This window comes from Crassostrea angulata, chromosome 5 (genome assembly GCF_025612915.1).
Source record: "Crassostrea angulata isolate pt1a10 chromosome 5, ASM2561291v2, whole genome shotgun sequence".
Taxonomy (NCBI): Eukaryota; Metazoa; Mollusca; class Bivalvia; order Ostreida; family Ostreidae; genus Magallana; species Magallana angulata.
This window is the reverse complement of record NC_069115.1, coordinates 35,956,348-35,984,124: the sequence shown is the minus strand read 5'-3', so window position 1 is coordinate 35,984,124 and position 27,777 is coordinate 35,956,348. Positions and strand designations below refer to the sequence as shown.

General features: G+C 32.3%; 1 protein-coding gene across 3 annotated transcripts; it reads right to left on the bottom strand.

Moving 5' to 3' along the window:
• Positions 1–132: 132 nt before the first annotated feature.
• On the bottom strand, positions 133–27,777 carry LOC128186314 (neuropilin and tolloid-like protein 2). Of its 3 annotated transcripts, none has more exons than XM_052856110.1 (9): positions 27,527–27,777; positions 15,584–15,827; positions 10,620–10,794; positions 5,893–6,083; positions 3,831–4,028; positions 3,348–3,513; positions 2,414–2,487; positions 1,278–1,430; positions 133–833 (listed from the first exon to the last, which is right to left on the bottom strand). In XM_052856110.1, exons 2-9 carry the CDS (start codon positions 15,684–15,686, stop codon positions 268–270), a joined length of 1,626 nt encoding a protein of 541 aa, XP_052712070.1. In that variant the 5' UTR covers positions 15,687–15,827; positions 27,527–27,777; the 3' UTR covers positions 133–267. The 3 variants fall into 3 exon arrangements, with proteins under 3 accessions (XP_052712070.1, XP_052712069.1, XP_052712071.1); XM_052856109.1 differs by lacking the exon at positions 27,527–27,777 and adding an exon at positions 22,113–22,780; XM_052856111.1 differs by lacking the exon at positions 27,527–27,777 and adding an exon at positions 22,113–22,777 and having other exon boundaries at positions 3,831–4,013.

The following is a 27,777-nucleotide window of genomic DNA, read 5'->3' as shown; positions in this document are numbered from 1 at the left end:
AACTTTTGAAAAGCAGAACTCTGAATACTTAATATTAAAAAATGAATATTCAAAATTACCATAGTTTGGTTTTGATTTATTGAACTTATATTCAAATTTAAAAAAATAAACTGTCAAGTTTTTAGAAGATAAAGATGGTAAAAATGCATACATTTAAGTTTTATTTTATAAATGAAAGATACGAAGAGCTTCTTGCGATTTGCTAATCAAATTTTTCAACAAATAAAAAGATGACACAAGGGAAAGCAAAACAGTTGTATAAAATTTTCATTGTAAAATATCCGTTCCCTCCATGTTAAACTCTTGCATCAAATGATAAGATGGTCTCTTTTGATGAGTTCTATAATGTTGCGGTGGCGTCCTTAAAGCGCCATCCACGTGAACACGAGTTGCTACCTCTTTGACATTATTTTCACTGCAAGGTGTTACTATATGTTTCCTGTCTCTACCAGCTTCATGAAGCTGAACGCCTCCATTCACACTGTGTCTCTCTGGAGAACGCTTGAACTCTTCCATGTCAATATGATCTACGATGGTCACACGCTTGCTGTCTCGTTTTGGAGACGACTCAGGGTTAGCGGAATGTTTGGATGTTACAAAAGAGGTGGTATGAATCAGAGGTGATCTGTTAGTGACTGGACTGTTTTCTAGGCTTCGGATGTGAGGGGAAACCCAATGAGTTTGAGGGGATGCGACGCTCTCTGTAGATTTCACAATATGGAGCTGTTTCCGCTTGTGGCGACGATAACAATACACCACGAGAATTATGATCAGAATTAGTATCACAGACGGCACTGCAGCATATAACACTATCATCAGGATCTTGTTCACACCTTGGAAAAAAGACAAGTCAAACTAAATGGCCAATAATTGTTGCTTTACATTGTCAAGATTTTCTTCATTCAATAATCATTTATGCAATTTAAAATTGGCTTCAAGTTAAGATGCACATATGGTACTGTAAATGGACAAATAATCACGATGGATTAATTTTATTATTCTAAAAAAATATATATTTTTAATTTTAATTTTTTTTATAATTAAACCCATCGTAAATATTATCATTAGTCTTTAAAAACGATTCAATGTTTTATTTTTATTAATTTTATCACAGCGTGTATTTGAAACCATTTCAATTGGTAAAAGAAATCGTGAAATTTTTAACATCGTGGAATTAAAACGACTTACATTCATAACCTTCTTAAATTCATCTTTTGAATTTCATATTGTAAAAGAGTTAATATCAATAAAAAAAATTGAAATATAATGTTATTTACATTTTTCTTCATCACTTTTGTCTGAGTATCCACAATTCGGTGCATCATTGCATTGAAGAGACTTGTCAATACAGACTTTCAGCTTCGACGTGCAAGACTGTGAGTCTCCATCCTCGCATGGCTCTCCTTTGCACAGAAATCTTGGACAATTGTCTGGGGGAAAGTTTGAATAGAAATAGCTAAGTGGTGCACACAATTTTTAATCAGGTATTCGAGCTAAGTGTATCAATAGGAATGGTTACTCAGATTGCATATTCAAAATGAATTCTTCTTTAAAGAGAAATGTACAAGTCATGTGTAAGTGATGTTTCCCATATATTTTGTGGTTTGCTAGCAGCGTTTTACAGATTAAATGTATGTTTAAATTTTAAACGCAATATACAATCTGATATTAATCAAATTTGTTTTTTTCTGATTTATTCTAATTGAGTTGGGGGTGAGGGGTGCCAATCCACCTCACCAAAGAAACATTTAATACTATACAAAAATAGAAAATGAACTTATAGGGGCATGGTCAAGATTTGGGTCAAAAATTATTTTTCCCATTGGAATAGTTACAATGCTTTAGTGGGGCATTCTTAATAGGCAAACAAAATTTGAGTGTCATTTGTTGAGTTATAAGCGAGTCACAGAGCATACAATTCTTTGACATGTAAACAAAGCTTGTGTTTACATTTTGAATGTTGAAGTGAAAATTTCAAATTAAGACCTAAAATGAATGTGTTAAACGTTAGGAACTGTTTATCTATGCATAAAATTAATAAGAAGATAGAAAAATCAGATAGAAAAAGGTTTTTAATTGGTAAATTGAACCTATGTAAACAAAAACAGGGCACGAGCCTTGTTTACATGACACAGATTTTTGAGCTCTGTATCTTGCTTAAAACTAAAAGACTGACTCTCAAATTTCATTGGATAATTAGAAATGCCCCAGACCCCCCAGACTCCCCCCAATCCGGCAAACTCAAATAACCGTCGGACCCCCTCGCCCCCTGGAAATTTGTTTTGGATCCGCGCTTAAAACAATAGCTCTTAACAAGACAAGATGATAAATTAGGTCAAAAGCTGATAATTTAAAGGATATGTTATATCATGTGAAATAAAAATTCATTTTGAATGAATATCATTATGCCTACCATTTTCCACTAGTTCAACGGCTGTCCAAGATAGTTTGAATGATAGCATTGGACCATCTATATCTGTTTCAAATCTATAACAGAAATTTAAACCATAGAAATATTATCAATAGAAATAAAAAAATAAATGTAAAACCAGCTAACAGAACATTTAGATATATCCGTTAAATAATTCCATCTTGCTTTTTAAACATTTTCAATTACATGTATATAAAACACCCATTGTAGCTTTTATTTATTTTTCTCTTTTTTTTTTTTTTTTTTTTTTTTTTTTTTTTTTTTTTTATAAAATGTTGAATGTGTCTTTTAAATCATTATACAAACTTTCATTAAAGGAATAAGAATGGATTGACCTTCAGGACATGAAACTATCCATCAGATTTGCCTTAAAATTTTCACTTTGATTCTTATACCATTTTTTTTTTACAGAAAACATTTACAACTTCTACCTTATTTAAGATACCTCACTTCACCTAGACTTATACTTTTTTGAGACATTACGTCGCAAAATGTTCATTTATATGTTTTGTTGAATTGTTTGTATCAATTGTTTTGGTTGAATAGTGTCATAGCTCAGTGGTTAAAGTATTTTGTCTGAGAACTACAGATCATGAGTTCGAATCCGCCTGAAGATTTTGTTCACATTTACTGAATAAAAGTTTTGAAAATAAAATTTGTATTTCAAAATTGCCCATTTTTTCGCCAATTTGACTTATCTACTTCTTATCCATTATGCTGTCTATCATAGTCAAGTAATTGTCTGCCGTTTTAGAAACTATATCAATGTGAAGAAAGCCACCGTAAACTTAAATTTCAAATATAATATCTATACTAGTACAGAGCTCTTCTATTCCAGGAGGTTGAAATAGCGTCAGACATGGCTACGACCATTCATCCCTTTGAACACTATTGAACCTTCATTAGTGACACTGACCGGACAACCACTCTGCTGGACGAGGACCAGTACTCCCTCTTCCCGTAATAGACATCAGCCATTGGTGCACAGTAAGCCCTCTCTGGAAGCATCCCGGGTACAGCGAATCCGTTGTAGAAGGCTAGGCGAGATCTTCCACATAGATGCTCCTCAGTACCTTGATTATCTGTAGATTTTCATTTGAAAAAAAAACTTATCATAGTTGACTGCTTTATTAGCATATAACATATCAACAAATCTAAAATACAGATGAATGAATATAGTTTTGGACGACGGGTTATCTTTGAACATTTCAAAAATAGAAAATCTTTGGTCTAGGATGAATTCATATGGATGCAATATAGATGTTATTATGTTATGTTATGTTATTATGCAAACTTGTATACAAACAATACACTTATTTATTTATTTTTTATGCGTATGGTTTTATTTTGATCCATTTTAAACATTTTAGACATAAAAGTAAGACAAGTAATAACCTACTGCTACTGGAAAGGTCAACAAGGGTCAACAGAACTTTCTCTGTGTCCTCCACAATGATGATCCAGGTACAGCTGGATCTTGGACGGGCGAGGCTGGGGTACCCCGGTGACTGGATGATTCCTCCTGACCCCAAGAGAAATTCCGGCCCACAACCCATTGTGGATGGTCCAAAGTAATGCCAGTCTGCGGTAGAATATTCTACGATATTTGTATTAGGCTGTTAAATAGGCAAAGCTAGGGGTACTGACTATTGATATTGCATATTTTAGCTTGGTACTATTTAAACGTAATTCATTATCCTATTTAATTTTGACAAACGTTTTTCCAATTTAATCATTTTTTTGTATTTAATTTTAAACATAAAAAATAAGAACACTCTAGAAATCTGTTTGTTTGATGCTTCGAGTTACTTAGCTGTTATTAAGGGAAAAAAAATTCAAATCGCAAGGATCGTTTTTTTTTCGGGGGGGGGGGGGGGGAGGGGGGGTCAACACTTAAGGGATGCCCTTTTTCATAAATTCCCACAAAGGATTTCGAACACTTTAAAAAGATGAATACAACATTAATCAGGATATAAAAATTCTTCACAAAGATTTACTCACACATTGGAATCAATATGATAAACTTAAGGTAATGGTCCATACCCCAATAGATAAATAAAATGCGTACAGAATTTTTTCATATTTTTCAAACATGTATCTGAGGATATGTTCTCATCAAATTTTATCCTGTTGGGTGGTCCATCGGTATTATAAAAGCTAGGGTCGTTGCTAAAAATAGAACCGATTGCGGAAAATGGCGCTTTTTCATACATAAAGAATAGAAGCCTAAGCCTGAAATTAGAATTTCACAAAATAATTTTTTGACTTATATTCTATGTAAAATAAAGGAATTATTATTTCAAAACAAAAATTTTTATGTTACACTTGCTTATTTATCAAAAATTGATAAATCTGCATACAAATGAGATAAAATGAAATAAATTTTCAAAGAGAATTTAAGCTCTTATAATTTTATTTACGTACAGAATTCTCTAAAATTTTGATATTATTTACACATTAACGCCCTTAATCAATTGAAAATAAAATTACCCAAGGGATCGGCCTTTTCAGGATCACAATGGGCGTATTTTGGGTAAAAATCATTAAAATATATATTTTGAAAAAAGATCCGTAAAAATTAAATTGTGCATAGGTTTATTATTTCATCACTCTAAAAAAAATGTTTAGATTATTGTTGAATAGAAAACATGATTGAAACAAACTGTTGATCAATCTGTATTATCTAGTCCGCAAAAGATTGTATCTTTGGATATCGGTAAGTATTATGGATCGAGATCGGTATTTAGAAGTTGCAGTCCCACGCTTGGATAATGCTAACTACCTGATATATGCCTGTAAGACAAAACCTCTATTCAACTTTTTTTTACTGGTTTTAAAGACTGTTCTTAAAATGAAATAACTTTTCTTAAGCGCATTTTTAATTCTAAAAACATTTTTTGTGGGAAAATATATCTATGCTCGTTGCTAAGCGAATATAGAATATAGATGAAATAAGTCAAATTATTTCCCCTTGTGTATTTATCTCCCTTATGCACTGGAATATAGATCTCGGTCAGGATGTTTATGCTTCTTCAGGGATTAACGTTCAAAGAATTGGATTAAGTTCAACCTTGTAATGAATTGATGTTTATGCAGGACAAAAGTAAGCGGTATGTATTTTCAAAACGAGTACTCAATCGACACAACCCAGTCAATTTCTCATTTCGCTGAGTAATAGGCTAATTGATTGCAGTTTTCAGGATTTTTAATAGATTTGTTTTGAATTAATTTCTAGGTCAGCTTGATTTTTTTTGTTTTGAAACACATGTACACCTTTTAGCGTTAGGTCTCGATTAGATCGGGCACGGAAAAGACGTAATAACGCGTGAATTACGTCAGACGTTGTTTTGTGACGTATGGATCATTACCTTAAAAGCGAAATTCATACATGTACGTGGAGAACAAATACCGGTACATATACAGCTGTATTTTGTATTTCGTCGTTATCCTTGATTACTTACTGTCTCCTAGAAAAGTATAGTGAGCCAGAAATCCGTTAGAGTGCTTGGTGAAATCGGATACAAACAGTATCTCCATTTTAGGGTGATGAGAAATGAAATCTTTCGGAGTGTTGGTCCCACAGAATCTGTCGATCAAGTCCTTGAAGCCGTTGTTATTGACGTAGTATATTTCCAGGTAATCAAATGTACACCTGTAATTAATTAAATTAAAACAATCAGTCATTGGACACGTTACATGTAAGTAAAATTATATATCCCATTACCATTACCATCAATCGGAACTTGCATGCATTTTACATTTTTTATTAGAATATTAAACGTAAGGTTGAAAAAATACGTTTATTATTCCTCTTTTTGTGTGTTACTAGTTCGTCTAGTGAATATAAATTTTATGATATAAAAAAAAGTAATTTTGAATTAAATTTTTTTGTTTACAAAGGTAATTTTGTTAAACACGAATGTATATGTAAGTTAAGATTTACTCCGTTTGAAACTCGACACTATATATTTTCATCCTAACTTACTTAGAAGAATTTTAATAAATATGCATGTATGTTTTTTTGGTGTTAATTCTATGCAACAATACACTAAAAATGCAGCGTACGTAGAGGTAAATTGCCAAGTTTTTTTTCCTGAAAATTATTATTTCTTCCTCTTTCGGAATATAAATACATCTTCCTTTTTTGTATCCAATGATTTTCCCCCGACATTTGTACTATTAACTTTTGGTGATTTATAACATTATTTTTATGATCCTTTTATGATCGAACAAACCACAAAACCCAGAGAACATTTATTTGTCGATTTTTTATCGAGTTCTGTCAGTTTTTATTCCCTTCTTTTAAGTAATAATTCGGGGATAAGGGAACAATATCAGAAATATAATGATGATGGTTGTCAATAGAGTCACCATAAATATGCTAAACGGCACTAGAAAATAATTTATGGATTGCATAACAAATAGAAACACTAAACAGCTGATTGTCCTGATGTGAACAAGTATTTTCATAAAAGATTAAGAGGGCTGGATAGTCGAAGCAAATTTTAGGACTGTTTTTAACTCCAGGGATGAAGAGCTCCGTTGAAAAACATACGGAAATATTACAAATCAATTATATTTTTAATCATTATTTTTTCTCTCTCTCTTCTTTGTGATAGTTTATTCACAGCTAGACAATCGTATCAATATTTTTCAACTGGATCTAATCTGTTAGCTGATCGTCGAGCCTTCAAATGTATTTCTTAAAATAACCCTGTATTTTTTCAGTAACGATGAGAGATATATTATTCAGGTAGGTGGTGTACATTGATGAAGAAAAGTATATTGCTCTACTAGTAATCATACAGAAACGTATTCTTATATCCGTGGTTTCGCGGGTTTAACTTGTAATAGAATACATGTAACTAATGTTCATGTACTTTTCGAATCACAACAATATAATTTTTTTTTGTTCTAAACTAGTTACTTGCTGATTATCCTCTGTTTGGCAAAGCTATCTGTATCTTTTAAAAAAAAAGCCATCAAAAAACTCAAAGTGGTTTCGTTTTTTGGTTTCTTTCATCTATCAAATTATTTAGGAATAGGAAGCAATGTCATATATGTGCCCGTCTTAATCCATTATTTAAAAACAAAAACGTTAATAATTTTTTATTAGAATTAATGGCAGAGTCGACTGACTGCATTTTCCGGGGGAAAATGATTAATATGACTCTGAAACGTCCGATTCGTAGACAAGTACAAAAATTCATATTGTCTAGACCATTGAAAATGAACTTTCCGGGATGATGCTTTTCGAAAATAACTAACGTTGATAGAGTCTGCCACATTTTGTCATTCCGCTAAGCCGATCTTTTTTAATATACTTCTACTGATTATAACGCTGCGTAATAGATTTTTGAGCAAATGAATTCTGAATATGGACGCAGAAAATGAATTTTTTAAAAATAGAGATCAAAAGCAATTCGAGTTCTCTCGACTGGAACTACAGTTATCGAATAATAGATTTAGTATCTGATCATGAGTAAAATTTCGACTTGACACGAAAATTGAAATATTGATCTGTAAACACGAGGATTTTAGTAAATTAATCAAATAAGAAATAAGGGTCATTAAATCTGATTTTCCATAGCAATGTCAATTGAATTTCCTATAACAGATTGAAAAATGTAATTTCTTTTATGTATACATAGATAATTTTGGTCCTATCTTGTTACATAATTACAGCATCTCGCAAACTTCTCAACAATTGATAATAAAAATCAATTTATTTTAATGAAAATATAAAATATAGGAAAAAATCATATAGCAAGTAAAATCAAGGGATAAAGTTATGTCCACCGGGTCTTTTAGTTTTAATATGGATATACATGTAACTTACGAGGCTTTAAGACATGGAACTATTTCCGCCAAAACTCAAGTTATCTGAAGTAGATATGCATGACTAACTATAACTGATTTGTGAGTTTCTTAATCATGCATGGTGGATACCTGAAATTCCTAATAGTTTGATGGTGCATAACGTATTTTGCAACATTGCTGTGAAAACTTAACCTTCAGGGTAGATGACTCAGAATGATGATACTAATGACACTATTAGTTGTAGTGTTTCAAAGGTACGCCAAGAAAATGCAATTATTTAATACTGGATCTAAAAGAACATTAATTCGCCCACTAGATGTAAAAGAATACCGATTCCTTCAGAAGAAGAGACATTAAGGCAAGATCTTAATCTAGTTCGGTTTGAAATTAAAGTCAGTCAGGAATTATTTTTTGCCAGACAAAGTGACCCATTTCAGAGGCTATACATTTTGATGGCGAATTATTCGAACCTTTTGTAATAGACTTTATGGTAATAAGATGATAAATTGTATCAACTTTGGACAGATTAATGAATATGTCTGACGCATCTGCCTATCCACGTATAACAGGATGTTGGCATTTTTCAATTTTGGCCACAGGAACCTAGAAATTATTTACCATAACGTATACGTGTCTATGTTTTAGCAAAATTCACCAAAATCGTAATAATATAAAACTATATAAACCAGCTTTTATTCGCGTGTGGCAACTTTACTTCCTCTGTATTTTATAAAATATATCATGATAGACTCAATATCGGTTTTAAAATTAAGTCACTGCAAAATAAAGATGCGGCAAAAAAATTGGTATAATACAGAGTACATTGTATTACTAGACTAAAGGTATCGACTCTTTAAGTATAAACCATCTGAATTGGCCAAATACATGTACATGTATTTTACTTGTTGAATTTTTCATTCACAAACATTCATTCAAAGCAGACAATATAATTATTCTTTTGCTTCTTTTTAAATTTTATCTTTAAAACTTTCACTACCGTTCCAAATCGAGAGAGAAAACAATTCATTCAAATTGAATTCATGCAATTTGTTTTATGTGAAACACTCCTAGCAAAAATGTCTATGTAGATATATTCAGGAGAATACATTTGTATCGTTTTAATTTTCTCCTTCAAATGAGGTAGACACCATGAAAGTAAGATATGTATACATGTACAGGGTTATTTTCGCCTTTCTACACTTTCAAACAATTTTGCCCCGTCCTTAATTCGCCCAGACACAATTTTGTTTAAATAGATAGTTTGAGATACTGGAATTTGTCCAGTCTTAAATTCGCCCGCTGACAATGAGGGCGAAAGGGGCAAAAATGAAACAGGGGTGTCGATTTCCCTGTATACGGTACATGAATTATCCCTATCAAAATGAGAACTTAACACGGGCAGAAGTCAATACAATACTTCTCTTCTGTACTTCGTGGAATGATAGTTTGTGATCAATTTGTGTGCCCAAATTTCCGATTATGGTATGGATCATTGAAGTCCCAGTCCATTCATATCGTTGTGGTTTTTATTGGATATCATCGATTGGTCAATTTATGTTGGCTAAACATGCATCCACGACCTTGCGTGCATGTTATGAAGCAATGTAACATAGAAAATTATATCACATGATTCAAATGTTGTATGATGTTTGTTATCAAAAAGATTATATCATTGCTTTAACTGCTCGGATGAAAAATATTCTCTTCCATGCAATGTTATTGATACCAAGTTAATACGACCTTCATATGAAATAAAAACGTTTAAAGGGGCAAGGTCACGATTTTGGTCTAATTTTACTGATTTAATTATTTACATTGCTTAAGGGTTGTTTTACTAATGGACATGTGAGAGCCAGTCGTAGAGTTATAAGCAAGATACTCAGTAGATGGCTTGCAATTCTTTGTCATGTAAACAAGGCTCGTATCCTGTTTTTGTTTACATAGGTTCAATGTACCAGTAAAAAACTTTTTCATGCTGATTTGTCTATCTTCTTATTCTCCATAGACATAAATAAACAGTTCCTTTCGTTTAACATATTTATTTTAGGTATAAAACTGGAATTTCACTTCAACGTACAAAATGTAAACAAAAGCTTTGATTACATAGCAGGAATTGTAAGCACTGTTACTCGCTTCAAACTCAACAAATGACAATCAAATTTTGGTTGCTTATTAGAATGCTTTACTGAGGCATTGTAAACATTGAAACATTAAAATCAGAAAAATAATTTTTGACCAAAATTGTGACCATGCTCCTTTAATATCTATGTCATCTGCTTATAGAATGTTGTTGTGATGCACTGGAGGATCTTAGTCAAACCAAAAACCTAAGGTAACTTTTACTCTTTAACTTTTATAACAATTGTACCCTTTGTCCGAAGGTTTCTCCAGACTGAAGAAATCGAAAGTGATCTGAACTCTTCCACTTGCGGAGGCATGAAAGAAGTAGCTACAGGTGACACTGTCGGGGTATTCGCTGGGAAATCCTGGGGAGGCAAACATGCCCTTTGTGTCCGTCTTATAACTGTAGGCAAAGTGGCAGTCTGTAAGAAGAAAGAGACATACAAATACGAATACGGACTTTTTTGTTTTTCAACTAAATCGGGCTCCAACAGTTTCATTAAAATTGTAAAGTTTTAATCTCAGTTTTACTTTTAACAAAAGTTATATTTCTAGGAGGGTTATGAAATAGGATCAAAAGTATCTTCGGGTTTTTTTTGTTCTTTCTTAACAATTATTTTCAAAGGTGATGATTGAATTTGGTTATTTATCAAACTACTCCTAAAGCTTTTGATTATTCAGATGATAATTGACAAGAATTCCACAAAGGATATATATATCACCTTTCTAATGTAATAACTTAAAGAAACGTAATGGTTGGTGTACATTATTAATGTTTCTTTTCTGCAAATGCTGCGTCAAATCATTTCAATGACTGAAATCGTGTGCGTGTTTATAATTAGAAGAGAAGCAATTTCATTCATTTCAACTTGAAAGACTTAATAAAGTTTGGTGTTAAATGATCTCTCCTTAAGTTGAACTCCTTGATCTTATTTTACATTTACGCAATAAACAATATACTGAAGTGAACTTATTTTATGAATATAAGTGCAGTATATATAATACATAAATTGTGAGAAGATGCTATGATGCATATTGGCGCATGCTGAAAAATAAATATGTCTTTACATACTGAAATATGCAGTTTATCATATCTAAATATTTTGCTAAAATATTAAAATTGAAAAAAAAAAAAGAATATACACTGCATTTATATAGTTATGAACGCAAATGGTGGCTATTTCTGGCTACAGGTTAGCCATAGATTGGCTACAGATTGCTATAGAAAGCTATAAAACACGTCTGTGATCGATATCATCAAAAAGCAGGTCCATATTAGAAATCAGAACATGCTGAAACATGAAAGGATGTCTGAAGATTTAGACAGAATTATCTGTCAAATAGAGGATTAGTGTATTAGTAGTTCAAACGATGAGCATGTCGAGAGATTTGATAATTGTTATCAAATATACTAGTTATTGTGTAACATGCTCTAAGTAACCTGCTTAGAGCATGTTACAACATATTACTACAAGATGGCATCAAGCATTTATTTACATGATTCTTTGATGTTGTGTTAATTGCTCTTTTGGAGTTTGTCCTTATTATGAATGATTGGATACTGGTAACAAGCATATTAAATCATCGTCATTTGATTAGAACACAATAAGACGATTGTATTTTGAGCATTAGACGTATCAGAATACTAGTTTATCAATTTACAGACAATTATATTACGTAATACACAAAGCAAGAGGAATGAGTAGAAGGCACTCTGCCTAATAATCCCTCAGACCAACTAGAAAATATGACAACATATACGTTGTCATCGAACATCATAGGGCCAATTTGTAGATTTAAAAAAAAGCTGTATAATAAAGAACAAGTAAAGTATTAAGAATAGTTATAACCAGCGTATGTACTGTAAAATAAAAAAGAACTTTCATCTATACATTTACTTTTTCCTTTGGAATCATTTAGATTTTGCGAAAATTCAGATTAGTACGATGTGATTGAATGTAAGAAATGAACGCTGTAAGAATGACAAAATGATCTTGAATCTTAATTTAAAGGGACTTGGACACGATTTTAGATCAAAATTTTAATTTTTTTATTTTTTAGATATAAAATGGTTTACTTGCAGATTTTGAATATGATTGACCAACATTTGAATGTTATCATTTAAGTTATAAGAGAGATACAGAGGTAAGAATTCATCATTATGTAAACAAAGATCGAGTCTCATATTTGTTTACAAATAATTTAAAATATGGAATTACCATTTCTTTGACAAATATCTCATAAGAAACAAGGCAAACCTGTTCAATGTGTTTATAAATATATAATCATAGAAGAAACCAATACTTGATTGAAACCAATAAAACACATATGTAAACAATAACAAGGCTCGAGCTTTGTTTACAAAACAAAGAATTCCGAACTCTATATCTTGCTTATGACTCAATATTTGACTTTCAAATTATGATAAAGCATTAAAAATACTTATATTTACCTTTCTTAACATTGAAAATGGAAAAATGAAATTTAAGATATTGAGCTCAAATCCTGTCCAAGTCCCTTTAATAGACAAGGAAAACGGTTATATCAACGCAACATATTTATATAATAACTAGATAAGTCACTTAAAAGAGGAAAAACCGTTATCAATACAAACAAAAATGTGCCCATTATTTCTCTATTTAATTTCACCCTGCATGAATGGTTGAAAATGTTATATACATCTTGATCTAAATCAAACTGTTTCATTTCTTTTTTTAGGTTAAAACGAAAATCAATCATCTAGATAAGACGTCTAGCTATTAAAAAGACCTATTTCAAGAACACATTGTAACATATTTCTTAATTTGTCAGGTTTTCAGCAGTACATAAAGTACATGAAAGAAAATAAAAAAAATATCTAAGTACTGACCGATATCTTCAATCGAGAAAACCCAAAATAGAAATCTTTATTCTTTAAATTAAGTAACAAATACAAAAGTTTCTAACTGTATACAAAGACTTTTAAAATAATGCAAACATTGCTTAACTTAATAAATGAAACAGAGACCAAATATAGGTGCATTGACTGGGATCAATAATTGTTGTCACCCCCACCCCGAGACGAGATGAGCTATTCAATCGTAATGATTCTTTGGCTGTAACTTTGTACATTACTTAAGATTAAATGTCCTTAACCCGAAATGTCAAAACTTCTAGAATATTTGTTGGATGAAAATGCTCTGGTTTATATAATATCAATGATATATGATTTCACTACCAAAGTTTGTTCATCAGAGAATATAAATATGACAACAGACTATTTGTTTTTAAATTGACATGAGGCAACGAGGGGGGTTGGAGATGGGGGTGGAGATGGCATGGGCGTTTGTATAAGATTGTTGTCTTTTGGTCTCACTGTAATGAATACAGTTTCCCAAATATATGTACATCTATCAGTTCAATGTACATGTATATAAAAATTATAATCTAATTGTATATAAGGACCCAATTGATATCACAAAAGGTATTTTTTTGTTCATAGGTAAAGTTTATATCGACTAATTAAATGAAATATCCCTCCACTTATTTGACAATATATCTTTTTAAGATAAATTTAAGAGTAGACGAACCTACTCCTTATCATACCAATTCTCATGAATTAGGAATTTTATATTTATCAAAGTCTGTATATTGACTTTATCAACAACAAAGAAAACTTTATATTTGCTTTTCAAATTTTGTAGGTCTGTCATCAGCCTTTACAATTTTGAAAAACATGTCCGTTTTTTAAAAAAGAGGAAAATTAAGACTTGGGTTTTTTAATTCTTCCTACAAGTCATTTTGAACTGCAACAAGTGAAAGGCGATACATGTAAGAAAGTATGGCAACTGTTTCAAAAACTCGTAGGTCTGGATAAAAAAAAAAAATCCGAGCAAGGTTCAAATCTTTGCGGTTAAAGCTGATACACATGTATAACATGTCGGTCTCTATGCCAAGTTAAATTCTGCATTATACCGTATATAATGTACATGTGCTGAACATCAAAGAACGTCGGCTAATGAGGCATCATTATCTACCGAATAGTGATTTACTCTTTTGAATTTTCGCCTTTTTTTGGTAACAAGGGAATAATAAACGGCACATTCACTATAGTTTTTTTTCTTTGACATTAGAAAACATTTGTCCGTTATCGCGCACTTTTTCGATTGTCGTAATATTTTTACGGCATTACTAAACAGAATCCTTGAAGATGATGGCCATTTATGGTAGGCCAGGATTGATTGGGGTTGATTCTTGTCCGTTTGCCTTGGGAATAGATGTCAGATGTGATTATAGACTCCCTCTCCGGAATAGTGATCTAATATTCAGACTGTCAGAAAACCTCCGAACCAAATAACCTGTATTTGCCAAAACGAAATCAGTTGATGGTTTTTTGGCGGTCGAGAGTTTTTTTTTTGTTGGTAAATAGTTAAAGTGTTTCTATGCATACTGCATCTTGCTAACATTGATTTATATATTTCGGTATATTTATATATATAATTCTAATTAAAACAACTTGCATTGATGGTTCATTCGATGAAAAATGGAATAAATATATTTATTTTTTTTTTTTCAAATCGAGTTTGTTCTTTAAGATAAATCAATGCCTTTGTACTTTTTTTTTCAAATCGAGTTTGTTCTTTAAGATAAATCAATGCCTTTGTACTTTTTTTTTCAAATCGAGTTTGTTCTTTAAGATAAATCAATGTTTTTGTACTTGAGTTTGAAAAGCATGTATTTTCAACATGCTGAATACAGATTCACAAATATTGACAACCACTCGTCGCTTATTTATTTCCTTTTTAAAAAGAAAGAAAAGAATAGGGGGTAAACTGTCTCTGTTTGGACGGATAAGAAACTGAAAATGGCGTTAAAAATTTTAAGAACTTGTGCCAAATCCTCATTTCATCAACATCTGGACAAAGAAAATTTGTTCAAAGCAGAGCATTAGCAATGCTCTGACATCACAAAATTGACTTTAAAAGCTGAAATTTCGATACTAATTTCAGTTTTGTTTTCTTCGATTCGTATTTGTTTAAATAAAATAATAATTTAAAACCGACTATACATGTAGTTGAAAGGTTTGCTCTTTCCATGTGCATATTTTTTTTCAAAGTATTGTTCTCCTCTTAAATTTAAAAGTAGCATTAAAGTAATGATTTACTATTGTTAAAGTATAAGTTTATAAAATAAAATTTAAACTAGTGTGATATAAATAGAATCAGTACGTACCTGATGAGTTTTTGATCGGCGGGTGATAATCCCCCATAGGTAATTCAGGCGGCGGCCCAATGGAGGCAACCATCATAGTCTGAACTAATAAACCAAATATCATCTTTCCATTTCAGATCTATATCCGATAGATACCACAGTTCATTCTCCCAACACGAGTCAAACCTTGGGTCAGCATCTTCATTAAAATCGACCTTGGTATGTGGTCCATTGAGTTATTCAAGTTTTAAGTGTTGAAGACGATCTGAAGCGAAAGAAGACGAAGAAAACTATAATGGCAAGCACTCTCTCTCTCTCTCACTCTTTCTTCTCTCTAACGATCAAGATGATAAGCAGTCTTGTAATAGAGTCCAAATGATGAACGAGACAATAAGAGTTCCTAGACGACGTACGTATTAGACGTGTTAAGAGAACAGAAGAGGAAAAAAACCCAAAATTTGCGGCTGGCTTAATGATGAAATGTCAACAAGCAAACCAAAAATGCAATTCTGTCAGAAAGTGGAGCGAGGGATCGGAATATACATACAGGAACTCTTTTTTAAAAGAAATCAATATAGAAGAGTAGTAAAGTATCTGGAGGTGATATTCGTCAATAGGGTCTCCAGCTTGATTTATTGACTACCGCCATGCAAAGATATTTGATTACATTAGTTAATAACTCAAGATCACGTTTCTATATGGTGGTATCTACATACAATTCATTGTTTCATTGCAGTTCGTCGGTATTATGCAATACTAATTTGCTCTCTTCAAATAATGGAGTACATGTATGAATGACCAAAAAAAAGATATATAACATCTTAAACTAATTATGTTATAATACTTCTAATACAATATGATTATAGATATTTAAACAAGAATTTAGCAAGATATAAAATTTTCTTAACCCCCCCCCCCAAAAAAAAAAAAAAAATTCTCTTTTTTATAGTCTTTGACACAGTGCAGCATATCTTGACAAACTCAATCATCTAATTACTAAATTAATTTTTCATAAAGCTTTGATAGTTGAAAAACTTGAAGCACACAATGTCAAGTTAGAGTGTATGATATACTGTGTTTAAACATTAAAATTTCGTTCGAGGTACTGACAACATAAGTCATTTAAACCTTTTATCTTGTTGCTGCAAAATTTATATGTTTCGCTTACATCAAAAGCGGGGTTTTAAAGTATATAGAAATAAACGGCAAAGAGCCTTATACTGATGAAGCAGGCAAGCCGAATTGCATCAATCATTATCGGATAAAAGTTAGGTACCTTTTGGTTCTGATATTAAAGGAGCACTTTTGCATGACTTTAGTATAATGCCAACAGGAAAGATCAATAATTTTCCAACAGGCCTAATTACTGAATAATTGGGATAATAATTTCCGTTGAGTATTGTTCATCATAAACCACGCATCTTGCCTGGCTCACGCACTAGAGAAGCATCTTATATTTAATAATCGTGATGATACCCTGCACGATAATTTCAAGGAACAGTATTCATGTCAATTTGTAATTTCATTCAAAGCCAAAATGATTGACGAACATTATTTTTGTTTTCAAAACAGTTTTAACGTCCGAAATAATTAAATTTTGCGATAGCCGATTCTTTAAAGAACAAAATTGTTGATGAGCATTAACGATATACGTTTTAAATTATCTATTTGTATTTTATTGTACATGCCTTGCATGCTTCTAATTATTATTCAGTGAATATTTTATTCGCTTCCCAAATAGTCAAAAGCTTAAACTTAAAAACCATAGGTATATGTTCCTGGCGACTTCCGGTAAATTTGACACAACAACGATGCTCAGTTACACCCCATTGTTTGAAGTGTGAATTTTAAAAAAATCCTATTGACCTGAAAGTAACGGAACCAAGAAAGCTCAAGCTCTCTCTCTCTCTCTCTCTCTCTCTCTCTCTCTCTCTCTCTCTCAACACCGCTTTTTAAGTGCCCTGTCTTACACATTTCCAAAGTGCTAGACACCCCCAAGCTTTTCACACCACTTTGAGGGTAAGACTCTTTATAGGGTTTACAGTACATTGCCATCAGTCAAGTCCACATTTCTCAGAACCAATCTGACAAGTGTCGAACGAGCGACACAGAATAGTGCCTGAAGTCTCACAACACATAAGAACCATGCAGATATCGTGTTCTTCTCAGTATAAAAAAAAATTGCCATTACAGTAATAAATGGACATCTTAATGAATGCCTATAAGTGTAGAATGGTTAGATAAAACACTTTGATGCCACTTTAGCACATCCATAGCACAAAAGCCTTGGCACAAATTTCAATTCAATGCACTTTATTTCTCAATCTGTAATTTTTTTACTATTTTAAGACGACACAAAAGCTTAGAACGTCTTGCAACACTGCTATTTCAGCGTATTGCGTCTAGCTTGTATGACATTTGGTGAAAATTAACTATGATTGTAATTTTTGGTTTATATATATTCAAATAAATTTGAATAAAATATAAATAAGCACGATATTTGGTTATGCACTTTTTTTTCTTTTATTGATTATATATAAAACAATTTACAAAATTGTGGTCATAGATAGCTTATACGTAGATATGAATTTCAATTGAAATCATAATTTGGTTATGCACTTGATTAAGCTGAGTTTCAGCCGAAAAAAATCTTTTAAAAAACACACAACTTGATGAAATACATTTAAATGCATTGCATATAATATCCTTCACCTGTGTTAATTTGTAAAAATTCTTAACCTTAATCGATTTTTTTTTTTGTCTTTTCCAATTTTTTTTTTTATAAATGCAACATCATATTTTTATGGATTGCAACTTTAAGTGGAAATATATTTATCTGCAAGTACATGTATATGCATACCCTGTATGAGTAACTTTTCCGATGGTTTTGATGACTCTTGAGTCGCTCTTCAGGGGTCAAGATTAATATTGGAGACCCCACCAAAAGAACATACATGTAGATTCAATGAGTTTAAAAACTTTATTCAAAACTTAAAAAAATTAAAATCGATTAACTTAAAATTTCTGAAAAATAGAACGAAATTCCTTAAAATAGCCGATCTACAAACACTACTTCATCTTCGTGTGAATGAGATATTTAATTGTGTTTGCGAGAATAAAAATTCTCGATTATAAAACTTGGCATTTGAAGTGAATTGCACGAAAAGATTAAATACTTATTTTTGTCCTTCAATTTGCCAATACACTTATTAGGTTTACTCGAGCAAGAACTTAGAATTTATTTCAATTATTAGCTTCGATACCACCATGAAACGAGTGGAACGAGAATGTCTATTCATGCCAAAACAAATAAGTATTGATTTCCTTTCAAATACACACACAATAGTTGAAACAAAAGGCTGATTTCAATATCAGAGAGAGAAAGGGAGAGATAGAAAGTATTACAAATGTTGCGTAATTCTACAGGACAGGAATAATACAGTGGCAGACTGTAAGATGGGCCGACACAGAACAAGCAATAAATCCTCGGAACAGACAATGATAGTTATGTTAAAACTGAAGATAAAACAACAACGACTCTATTTCAGACTTCTATAAAGGCTGCGAGTTATTATGAGTTTTCTCAAAGTTTTACAAAGAGACATGTGTTGTTTGTTTGATGAAAGATTAAACTGACTTGCACCAGTGCAAAAAGGGTATTAACTGAATCTACATTTTAAGGCTTACTTGAGAACGACACAGCATCTGTTGGACATTTTATTAGATATAAACATGTTACATTGACGACAGATCGTGAAGAAGACAAAAAACTTTGACATCTAAGACATGTGTTTTAATTACATTTTATCATTTAGTCTAAATCATAATGAAACCGGCTTCAAATGAAGAAACCTCCAAGTTTGGCTAATGATTTTGTCAAAAATGTCAAAATGGATTTAAAAAATCGGAACTCCTGTTCTGGTATTGTATACTAATTCTACCAATTTACACGTACCAACATGTAGTACAAATTAGTCTTCCGAGATGTCATTAAGTTGCTAGATAAATTTCGGAAATTGCAAACTTTCTTGAAATAATAGATGATAGAGGTTATATGCATATCATACAGTCCTTAAACTTAGGGATCTGCATGTACATTTGATCTCGTATCTATTTTGACTAATGCAATTTGCAATTATATCACTATACACGGCATATTGTATTTCAATGAGTTTCTTTATCAAATTTGCAGTGAGAATGGTCCCAACTTTATCGTAATATCTATGACATTCAATTACATAACAACAGCTAATAATATCACCTCTTCTGATAAACATCATGAAGTTGCACCTTCAATCGCGTTTGCAGGCCCGAGATTGATAAAATATTTGATAAAAGAGCATTTCAAAACATTAGTCTGAACTGTTGTCTTTCTGGTTTTGGTTTTTTGTTTTTTGTTTGTCAGACATTCTGTCCCAACTTTGTTTTACAGACTGTTTTTCTTTATGGTATGGTGAATTGATTTGAAACTTGCTGTTTATCTTCATAATGATACACTATACAGATCAAGTTTGACTAGTTATTTTTATCTAAACGTATTTAAACGATTATTTTTCAAATGTTACTCGAATTTAGATCGGGTTAGAGCTACACTCGAATGGTGTTCCACTTAAAACAAGGTGAGCAAGGGGAAAAAATGCATTTGTCATGCAGACCCTACTGTACAACCACATGTACGTCTGACACAGCAAGTACTTCTTATCAAGTTCGACTATACCTTGCTTTTAATCATCAGGTGTTTATTAATATTTGAACGTCACTTATAAAATTATGTTTATGATGGGTCAGTGCTACTCAACTGCAAACTTCGAGTACAAAATCCTCCAGAATTAAGGACCAGTGCTATTTTTTACTGAATCATCTAAAAGTAAAGCCTTGTAACAAATATCACATTCGTATGTTTCTCAGAACGATAGACAAATGAGTTTTGATTCATATATGTACATATCATACAGATCTTGAACTTGGGGAGTTGCACGTAAATCTGATGTCATATTTATTTTGCTAAACTGTGTAGAATGATTTGTGAATAATGTAATTTGCAATTATATCATTATACACGGAATATTGTATTTTAAGGAGATTCGTTATCAAATCTCCAGTGAGAAAAGTCTATCCCAATTGCATCTTAATATCTATGACATTCAATTACATCACAACAGCTCTTAATATCACCCCTTGTGATAAATATTCCGATGGCTGCAACTTCCACTGCGTCTGTAGGCTTGATAAACTTTTATCATGAATATACGGGCATTCTATTACATAAGTCTCAAGGTATACAAAAAATTGCAAAAAGTACCAGCAAATATCATCAATAGACTATATTTATTCTATATTTTGAAATTTCCTTATGTGGAAAGCTTTTTAATGTTGCATATTTGATTGAATTATCAGAATTAGATTAGAGTTTCAAGAATCCTTCTATTGAAATTTACGTCGAGTCGCAAATCAATAACTCTCCAATTTGGAAACACTATAAAGGGAAACGAAGCTGAATATTTGCTCCATGGAAAAACTCTTACTTTTTGTTCTTCAACAGTTGTAATAACATTTTGGTTTAAAATTCAGCAACATTTTGACTTATTTTTATTTTATTATTTTGACATTCCCGATATCTTATTTCCTTTGCTTGCTTGTCAAAACAACGTGTTTTATGCAACTATTCTTACAAAGAAAACTTGACACATACATTCATGTATAAAATATGAAACCAACCGTCACGGAAATCGGGACGTGTCCCTCGTGCTTTGGCAAAAGAATTAATTTTTTGAAAGAAAAAAATAACACTCTAACTCTATGGAACGTGACTTATTCGGCATTCAAAACAATAGTATCCTCTTCGATGATGATGGTAATAGGATATAATTACTGATAACGAAGAACAATCTTGGGCATCAAATTGTTCTGGATTTGCATGTGACTTGTGCAGGTTTTTTTTTAATATTATTGGCATGAATCATAGCAAAAGATGGCAATGTATTTTGATGATTTAATTACACTGTTTCACGAAATCATGATGTTTTTGTATTAAATGCATGAATAAATTAGCAAGCAGATGGTATGGTGTAAAAAGGGTAAAATCGACTAAGCTTATTGAGAGAGAGAGAGAGAGAGAGAGAGAGAGAGAGAGAGAGAGAGAGAGAGAGAGAGAGAGAGAGAGAGAGAGAGATCTAGGAAAAAAACCAAAAACAACCAAATCATGAAAATTTAAAAGAAAATCGTACAGTCTTCATCAACCTATCTTATCATATGAGATCTTATATGTCGGCTGCATCTTAACGTTGAGTTCAAATTAAAACTTTGCCCTAAAAGGCAGCAAATATGTCAGACATTTTTGGTAGACCTGAATTTAAAAAACATCAATCAAATTAATGAGATTAGTTTATGATTCAAAGCTATTCGATTAGTGACTCTATGCGAGTGTATGATACTAAGTTCCTTCAATTTCTAACAATAACATCCTTTAAAAAAGAAAGCCAGTTCTTGTAAAGAAACAAGCTTTCGTCCATGTTTCTTATACCAGTTAACCTTTAGTTTAAAAGCTTACCTCCCAATCACACCGTATCTGTAAGAATAAAGTTGGCACATGAAAGTCTATAGTCCTTTCAATGGTTCTCAGTCAATTTGTTAACTGTACGGTATATACTGTCTGACTATTTTATCCTGCTACACACGATCAATTTTTCACTAAGTCTAGACGAACCACCTTGAACCAAAAAACCAACAGCCAATTCGTTTGACACAACATATCAGTCCTCCTTACTGTAACAGCTGACTCGCGGTGCATTCTGGGATCAATCGCTCAAAGAACAGATGTACATGTATATTTTACAAACGCATTACTGGTGCATTAAAACACATATTTCAAATCACGTCTTACTTCTTTTGTATCCATTAATGTCATATTTTCAACAACAAAAAAAAACCCTGTGAATTTCCGAATATTTTTGGGGGATCTATTTTGCCAAAGAAGATTATCGGTTGCGGCAAAAGGTTTTGTTTTGTCCGTCCGTCTCTCTTTCCGTACACCAATACTTTAATAGTCGATTATATCTTTAGGACCTCTGCCGCAAAATAAACTAGTAATATTCTGAGCCATGGTAGGTTAACACTTAATGTTTGGCATGCATGTCCAACTTTAAAAGTCCTTCCGAAATTATTCACGTCTGAGCTCTAGATTCTGTGTTTGTCTGGTCATCTGAAAACTAAAACATTCTAACTATACTCGACCGGGATCGCACAACATAAGAAGACATATTCGATCGGGATCGGCGTATATTTTTTGTAACATTTGGTAGAAGTGGAATTCTTCGAATGATCAATAACTTAACTGATGCGTGCAATATAGCAACATCTTTATTCATTATAATGATCCTCATCATTAATTCTTTAATTGCCTATTTTCGGGCGCATTTGCTTTCAGCAAACACAATATGTTTTCTTTTACATGTTTGCACATGACATCATAACATTTTGCTATTTATTGATAAAATAACTAGTCAGTTTAAAATTTGTTTAGTCTACTATAAATCAAGGATTTATAGGAAAAACAGGGAAAAAATCAAGCCAGAATTCGAAAAGATATAAAAGATCCATTTTCCTTATAGGAAATCGTGTTGAGAACAAATAAAGTTTTACCCAGCATCTGTGTATTTAAGAAAAGATTAGGTGAGATCGACTGTTGAATAAAAAATTAGCTTTGTTCTTGAACAGTATAAGTATATCTTAACACAGGATCTAATCAATATTAAAACAAACACAATTTGCAAGGCTTGGTAACAGATTCCGCAACTCATATCGTGAGTTTTGTCTTTGTGTCAACTACAAATTATCGTTGGCTGCATGATGAATGAAGAGTTTCATTTTAATCGCTCTTTGAAAATTGCTATTCAATAAAGAAAAGGAAAAAAAAACGTTCCCCATAGGGGAGTCGTATTGTCACTTCGTTCATTAGATAATTCGTACATCATCTGTCTAAATTACGGGAGATTGAATGAGAAACATGTCGTTTATTGGACTGATAAAACATTAAACAACAAGGCTTGTATTTTCTTGTGAGCGCTCCATAAGAATTGGTCTTAATTTCCTCCGCCCTTCAGTTTGGGAGATAGCAATCGACAACTACAATGAAGCAAACATGGTGCTAAGTGTAACATCAGAACAGAGCGACATAGCTTTACATGCTAAGAAGAAACCGATGAAGAATTCCCAAACTCTGAGTATATTCGACTGTAATGATTACAAATATCGTATTACACTATTCAGAAGCTCAACGGGTTTTTTCTACCTAGAAAGAAAACTTTCCTGCCGAAAGACAATCCTTTTTATGACGATCTCTTGTTGAAGATATATGGTTTAAATTGTTGTGATCTTCTCATCGCTTTTCTCAGCCCAGGTTTACAACATTTCAGTGAAAACGATACATTGAGTTGCATGAATAAATATTATGTACCACCAAACTGAGAAGTCGTAAAAAATCAAGAAAACAGTTTACAATTTGATTCAAAAGCTTCGATATGAAAAAAATCAATATAACTTAAGTTAAATACTAGACTAGGTATTGGTTCATGTGTGTGGGTAAGCGTTTCAAATGGACTACACATTCATATTTTTTTTTATACTGTATAACAGGGTTTTTTTTTTCAAATCGATTTTTCTTCATTAATTCATGATGGTCCCCTATTGTGTGTTTTCTTTCTTTGTTGTGGAAAGAGACCGTTTTAGACAAAAGAAACCGATTGTCCTCGGTCTCAGCTCATTTTAATTTTAAAATGGAGTGAATGGAAATCTCAAGTTCTCTCGTTATGCACGACAAATACAGAAATTGTCCTAACCACGTTAGCATATCCTTGTACGAAAAAGGATGAAACAATCAACGGCTTGGAGAAAAAAAAAATCCCGATAAACACTGATACTGTATTTTTCTTTACATGTACGGATAGCAAATTTTCTTAAATTCAACTGCAATCCAACAAATACATGACTTTTTGTATATATAAACAGAAAACGAGTTCATTGAAGTTTATGGAAAATCATGATGGATTAAAGTGTTTTTCTCGAACACGTTATTTAGAACCATTCATATAGAAAACACAAAAATTATGGCAAATGGATAAAAAAAATTTAATATTCATTAATCAAACGACATTGAAGGTTTGTCGATTATTCGATATTATACATGTAAATCAATATTTTTTTAACATTACGAACATATGTTTTTTTAGCGGAAAAACTCAACCATCACATGGTCATTTTCTTTTCTTATAACAGAGTAAAATGAACAGATTTATATTTTTGTGACGCTTGCAGAAACTTCGGGTTTAATATTGTCAGTTTGATTAAAATCCAACCTTCAAGTTCCTTTATTTTGATGATGGTCGATTTGAAAAGGTTTGATTTTAATCAGACTGAAATACTGTAAAATGAGTATCATTCTATAATAATATCTCGTAAATAACCAGTTGATAACGAATCCGCGACGACTAATTTCCTTATTTAGTGATTCAGTAATAGGCAATGCAACTGGTATCAGCATCAGTTGCTCGCGTATTTTTAGCACACGTATCACATTTTACAGTATTTCCATTGTAAAACAATGCTTAGCACAACGACCAGTTAAACGAATTTGCACGGTCAGAGAAATGAATTTGTGTATTTTACAATTTAGTACAATTATGTAGGCTCCAAGTAAATGGTCAACAAATTACTCTTCAGATCTACCCGAAACTTCTCGATATAATTTGTTTAGTAATAACTATTATTAAGTGAAGACAAATTCTTTGTATTTTTTAGCATTAAAATTCAAGTATTTTCGTAAACCTTTATACAAAGTTCTTCTTTCAAAGGAGATCAATACAGTCTATCAATGACCACGATCATATTAAGCCCTCTTAATAAATAATATTTCTTCCAAACATAAGAAAGGAGAATAAACGATGAAACAATGACCGACAACTGCAACTGAGCTCCATACAGGAAGTTGATGACTGGTCGTGACTCTTGTCGTCTGCTGTTTGGGGAGCCCCCGTCAGACATGATTAAAGATTCTTGGCTTCAATTATATGGACAATAAATTGCTTGTCATAGAACGTTCGGCGCGAATTCCCCAAGAACAGAACCCCTGTATAACGATAATACACCATTCTTTGTTTGCTAAGGGAGGGCCTCTTTTCTGTGGACTTATCATTCAGACAAAATTTTTTCTGTAGCTTGAATGAAGCATGATCTCATCAAAGCTTTCACTTACAGAAAAAACCCAGAGTTCTTTTTTTTTTAAAGCGCGGGGTTTCCTTCGAAGTGCTAAAAAGGACAATTCTGCATTTAAATAACATTGCATGCTGTGCTAGGAAATTAGAAAGACGTTTTTTCCAAATTCAAGGAGTTGCTCAATAAGGCAGACTATTGCAAAATGCAGCATACCCTGATTATATCTGTTCGTATTTAGAAACCTATTGTTTGTTGTTTGATCTGGATCATAACCCAGGCGACTTGTGTCTATACAGATTTGCCGTCTTACAGACGGCAATCCCTTCACCCGAATGAATAAAAACTGAGATAGCATCCCCCATATTTTCGCCAGATACATTGTTCTCTCCGGATTGCCATTGGTAATCCTACAATGATTGCTGTACGCTATGGAGTCTGCATCAGTTTATGTCAAACCTCAGGAGTGAGTGAAAATTAAATGTTCCCGTTGAGCTGCTTTTGATGAGTAATACCGGCCCATGCAATGAGATTATAAATGATTTGGGGAAATGACATAATTTGATGGTGAAATAAAAGTGCAGTGTAGTCAAAGCTAGATTTTCCCAAAAGATATTCATTCAACGATACTCTCTCTCTCTCTCTCTCTCTCTCTCTCTCTCTCTCTCTCTCTCTCTCTCTCTCTCTCTCTCTCTCAGATAAACATACCAAGGAAATATGGTTGAAAAAATATGCCAAAAATAGACTCCAAAAGTTATTCAGTGAACGGTACCTCTCTCTCTCTCTCTCTCTCTCTCTCTCTCTCTCTCTCTCTCTCTCTCTCTCTCTCTCTTACATATTAAGGAAATGTTAAATGGAAACTTAGCAATTAACAAAAATAGCAATCAAATTCAGCTAGTAATGAATGTTTTAGTGTCCATTGAGTTAACGATGCGGTAGTGGTTCTGAGTTGTAAGGCTTTACTGCTGAATATTTTATCCTTCCGATGTATTGTGAACAACGATTACTAGAATAAAATGACAATGAAATAGTTTGCCAAAAATATATTTGTTTGTCAACAATGTCAATAAAAAGAATAATTCATTGCTCAGGAATTTCACCTGCCAGGTGGCAATTCTTTACAAATTTTTCAATTAATATTTCATGCGGTATTCCAAGCAATACGTTATGGCATTGTTAATCGGGAAATTGGACCCTATGATTATTGCTTGTTTCATATAGGAGATGACTTTGAACAATAAACAATGCAAGGAAAAACACCCCCCCCCCAAAAAAAAAAAAAGAAATAATAATAATAATATGCACTAAACCATTCAAACTTTTTACGGCAAATTTCGTTGCACTTCTAAAAGAATTCATGATCCATATTGGCAGTTTTTGGTTATGAATAATATGCAATATTACGGCCTGAACAACGAACTGCAACGTTACAAAACATTTATTGCATTTGTTCATCGTATAAGTGTTATTGGTACTATTATTTTGATAAAGAGGTTTAGTAAATAATACAGGAGGGATTGTTTAAATGCTAGACCGAACATGAAATGGTAAAACAAGAACAAGTATGTTGAAACAAGCGGTTATTAAAATTTTACAAAATACTTGCTTCTAAACAAATAGAAACCAATGGTTAAAAACCCACAAACATAACCTTATTTAAAAGAAATATTCATCATAACTGAAGCATTGAAAGTTCTTTGACGAACAAAGAGTGACAAATAATGACAAAAAATTATACGAAAACTGTAAATCACTTACTTCATAATTCTCGGTTTTCACAAACCACCAAGATATTTACTTTAGGCACAAAAAAGTGTGTGAAATCCAATTATCCTAAATTTCCTATGACGGCAAAGAGAGGGTCACAAATTTGGGTCCAGGATTTTTTTTTACGAGCTTGATAATCAAATTTGCTAGAGGATAATTTTTTTGCGTTTCACAAGTCTAGTGATTGAGATGAGCCAAGAGCGCTTATCGATTGGACGTAACGATGGAAGCCCCCTAAAATG